Source organism: Brassica oleracea, chromosome C5, assembly GCF_000695525.1.
Source record: "Brassica oleracea var. oleracea cultivar TO1000 chromosome C5, BOL, whole genome shotgun sequence".
NCBI classification, from domain to species: domain Eukaryota; kingdom Viridiplantae; phylum Streptophyta; class Magnoliopsida; order Brassicales; family Brassicaceae; genus Brassica; species Brassica oleracea.
Genome location: NC_027752.1, coordinates 10937577 through 10942213, shown reverse-complemented (window position 1 = coordinate 10942213; position 4637 = coordinate 10937577). Strand labels below are relative to the sequence as shown.

At 40.5% G+C, this 4637-nt stretch overlaps 1 protein-coding gene and 1 pseudogene across 1 annotated transcript in view; one reads left to right on the top strand and one right to left on the bottom strand.

Annotated features, from left to right (window-relative positions):
- The window catches only part of LOC106344499, an 8431-nt gene extending 6692 nt beyond the window's left edge, over positions 1-1739 (top strand). Inside the window, exon 2 of the mRNA XM_013783866.1 lies at positions 1169-1739. Coding sequence (XP_013639320.1) covers positions 1169-1739 — 571 coding nt within the window. The remainder of the gene's footprint in view (positions 1-1168) is intronic.
- Positions 1740-2003: 264 nt separating this feature from the next.
- Positions 2004-4637, bottom strand: part of LOC106295635 — a 7169-nt pseudogene continuing 4535 nt past the window's right edge.

The window sequence follows — 4637 nt, the reverse complement described above, 5'->3', positions numbered from 1 at the left end:
TCCGCTCAGCTGCGTAACGAGTTGACCGCGACAAAATCTCGTATGGGTGGAGTCGAGGGCTTCTTGGACGTTATTGCGGCCACAAATCCGGAATGGGAGTCCATGTTGAGGAACATGCGACAACAACATCCCATTCAAGGCGAGTCATCCGACGTACATAACGAGGCGGATGTTACGAGGAGGAGTGATGAATTCTACCGGGCGATGAACGACCCTTAGTTTTTTTTTTGGTTGTTGTATTATATAAATTCAAAACTTATTTATATATAAAATATTTTCATTTTGATTTATTTTATTTTAAATTTTAATTTATTATTAAATTAAATAATTTTAATTATTTTTTAATTATATTTTTAAAAATAAAAACGAAGTAAATTCGTAGCTAATGTACTACCTCTTTACGTGGAAACCTTACGAGGAAATGACGAGAAACAATTAACGACTATTTTACGAGTAAACATTTGCGAGGAAATAACGAGGTAAAGTTTACGAGTATTTTACGAGGAAATTGTTTCGTGGTTGTTACGTGTATTTTGCGAGGAAACTCTTTCAACTTATTTACGTGTAGGTTACGAGGAACTCATTTAGAGGTATTTACGAGGAATTGTAGCGACGTCTTTGCGTGGAATATTGACGTGGTCTTTACGACGAATCGCCCTACTTCGTCTTTACGACGAAATATATTCCTCGCTAAGTTACGACGAATTAGCGAGGAAATATGTGTTACGACGGACGAGTAACGAGCAAACGCGCTTCCTCGCTATTTCGTCGTAAAGCCTCTTTTACGACGAAATAACGAGGAAAACCGCCCTCGTTAAGGTGATGTTTTCTTGTAGTGCATTAAGACAATGAATTAGACCCAATTTGTTAGGAAACCCTAGTTTCTTCCTTATATAAATAAAGAGACACCTCTCTTTAGCAAGGAATCTTCTCTTCTCCATTTTAACTTAGAACACTTAAGGGTTTATTGATTCTTAGATTACTTTACACTAGAAACCATTCTTTTAATACAATCTTTGATCAATAAACTTCTTTCTATGTTCATTTCTCATTTGATTCTTTCAAGATTTCTCTTAAACTTCAAGAATCTAATCTTTTGTCTTTAGATTCTTTATTGATTGATTCCAACAAATATCACCAGCATAAACACTGTTTTTGGATCAAACAGCCAACCAGACGACAACTACTTCATCTGGAAAAGACATTTTCTCCAATTCCTTCTAAGCAAGAGCAAAACCGACTTCGTCAACGGCACCTTCGTGATACCAGAACCTTCCTCTCCGCTATACGAACCATGGAAAGTGTGCAACGCGAGGGTCAAGTGTTGGATGATGAGTTGCGTGAGCGAAAACTTAAAAGACTATGTGCGTTTCACCGACACGGCACATAAAGCTTGGGAGGATCTACGCATGATGTTCGTCCCGAGCGTCGCGTTGAGGATCCGCCAGCTTCGTCAGAGAATTGATTTGATGAGGCAAGATGGTGACTCGGTGGCGAGATATTTCGGGAAACTGAAGAGTGTTTGGATGGAGCTGTCGGAGTATGATACTACATTACAGTTGTCGGAACGAGACATAGAGGTGAGAGAGAAGGAGACGCTTTACGCGTTTCTGATGGGTATGAACAAAGATCTAAGCTTTGTGAGAACGCAAATCACGGCCATGTGTCCTCCTCCGTCTCTTGACCAAACGTACGCTCTTGCTATCCAAGCAGAATCTTTGATGAACTCCACAAGATGAAGAAACTAAGAAGTAGGTCGGTGATCATCATCAAATAATCTGTATTTTTTGTGTATTTTCTTTAAAATTCTGGTGTTTCTTTTGTAACCATAGTGGTATCTCAGATTCGTATTGGAATAATATTCAGGAGAACCATTAACATGACTATTGAGGACATACAAGAATCAGTCAAAGCATAGATGTTCATGAATGTAAACAGACAAAAGAGTAGAGAAAATAATAAAGAAATGACAATGTTCATAATAAAGAAGGACTAATAAAATATCAACGGCCACCTTCACTGTGCAACCTTGCTACATTATTGATGCTATCATAACCAGTGCTACTCGTATCCCCTTGCCCTGATATGGTTTCAACACAGATCAAGTGCTCATTCACCTCTGACTCATTATACCGATCCGACCACTGATGTTTGGTTTTTGTGACTCTCAAGCCCTCAAGCTTTGCAGCTACTTCTTTCATCCTTGGCCTTTCTTCTCCCATCACTCTTGTGCACTCAACAGCAATTAGTGCAGCTTCCCTAATCTCCCTATGATTACACTCGTTCATTACTTGGCTGTCAATGATCTCATGCAACCTATTCTCTTTGGTGGCACAAGAAAAGTAAGCCACCAGGTGTCTTGAGTACTCTGGCCTTTCAAAGCACAATGCCTTTTGACCTGAGAGCAGTTCCATGAGGACTACCCCAAAGCTGTAAACGTCGCTCTTTTCGTTCAGCAACCCTGTGGTGAAATATTCCGGGTCTAGGTAACCTATAGTGCCTTGTACCATAGTCGTGAGCTGATCTTTATCCATCGGTACCAGCTTTGAAGCACCAAAGTCAGCTACCTTTGCAGTTAAGTTTTCATCCAGGAGAATATTAGCAGTCTTGATATCACGGTGGATGGTTGGGATATAGAAGCAGAGGAGTGAAGATATGCAAGAGTTCCAGCAATTTCCACAGCTATCCTCAGGCGGTGTTCCCATGTAAGAGAATAATCAAACATGGAACCATGCAAGTGATCAAAAAGGGTGCCATTAGATACGAACTCATAGACGAGCAAGGGAACTTCAGTCTCTAGACAGCAGCCCAAGAGCTTGACAACGTTCCTATGGTTGATTTGTAAAAGCACCAGCACCTCGCAGATGAACTGCTCTACTTGGCTACGGTCTCCACCAAGCCGAGCTTTCTTTATAGCAACTACGGAGTTGTCTGGCAATATCCCTTTGTAAACTGTTCCTTGGCCTCCCTGTCCCAAGATTCTGCTTTCTTCATAACTATTAGTTGCTTCCTTCATTCCTTCCTCAGTAAATATTTTGAAATCGACGTTTGATGCCCCTGCTCCTGAGAGTCGCTGTACCAACAAGCCACCGCCGTTTTGCTCGAAGAATTTTTGTCGGAGTGTGTCTTTCCGGTGCTTTATTTTCTGTTGCATACAGCTAAGGCCAAGCAGGATGAACAACAAGCCAATGGCGTTTCCTGATCACACACATCACAGGAGTGAGTTAATCATAGCCCATCTAAGCAGGATGATTATGAGCTGCAAGCATAAAAACTTAAAAAACAAAGTGAGGAAAGCTTACCAAGAAGAATCATAGGCCATCTAAAGTCTATACCCTTGCGCTTGCCCTTGCCATTCATAGTGGTGGTATCTAGCTTGCAACTCTTAGTGGTGGTATCGAAGTGGTAACCAAAATGGCACTCACATTCGAAGCCGCCAACCTTGTCTTTACATGTGCTGTGATCTGAACAGTTATGTCTACCAGTAGCACACTCGTTGAAATCTGCCCCCAAAAGAAAAATATGCCAAAAACGCAACAAGAAATGTATGAGGAAAACAAATTAATAATCAAAAGAAATTAATATTCCTTTATCTTTCAAAGAAATTAGTACTCCTTATGTTTTGACTCAATAAGTTGCTGTTTAATAATATAAATTTAATACTCCTTAATTTGAATCATCAAATACAGTTTAAAACATCTTATATTTTGAATCTGAAAGAAAATAGTACTACTTAATTAGTACCTTGGCAACCGTGTTCATTTGAAAGGTATGGGTTCCCTTCGTAACCATCTTTACATTTGCATATAAGATGTTGGCACATACGCTGTTCTTCTATTAGTAGAGTTGGCACATACGCTGTTCTCGCCGCATATGTTTGTGTTTCCAACTTTCTGGCAGCTCTGGTTTCCAATAGACCAATCCAGTAACACAGGGAACGTCGTCTTATTCCGCAGATTCATAAGATCATGGGAAGGAGAGAAGTTAAACTTACCGTCTTCGATAAGAAAGGCGTAGACGCAAGGATTAAAATGATGCACTGAAGCCTGGTTCGGCAATTGCAAGCGAGTTGATCCAATTTCGACAAAATTGTTATCCCATTCGTCAAAGATATCTGTTGTGCAGCAACCTTCACCGTCACATTCTGCATCTGCCGCTGGTTGAGATTCGCATGCTGATATGCATACAGTTGCGTATGGTTTATCTCCAGAAGTGGCCAGCAGTGCCAAAGCATTGCATCCTACTAAAGTTAGCTTGTTTTTGGTGGAAATGGATAAATTACCCAGATCATAATTGCTGTCAACGGATATGTTTTTCTTTCCTTGCCCGTCGTCGCAATAAGAGGATCGGTTAAGCAGAACTTGTAGCTGGCTGCTGTGAGTAAAGTTTGTCACTTCAATGTGGCCTAACACGTATGGCCTATCTTCCTTACAGGTGATATTGAAACTATCATCTCCAGGATAGTAACAACCTGAAATGCCAAAAGGATACTTGATTTCAACCTCACCACATCTAGTTTGGCAACCTTCGTGAGGTTGAAGTTGCCCCTTGACCGGTTGTGTATGTTGAATATGGAAGATGATCTTATTGATAGACTGAACATAGACATATATACATGATCGAGAGCAGAGCATAAG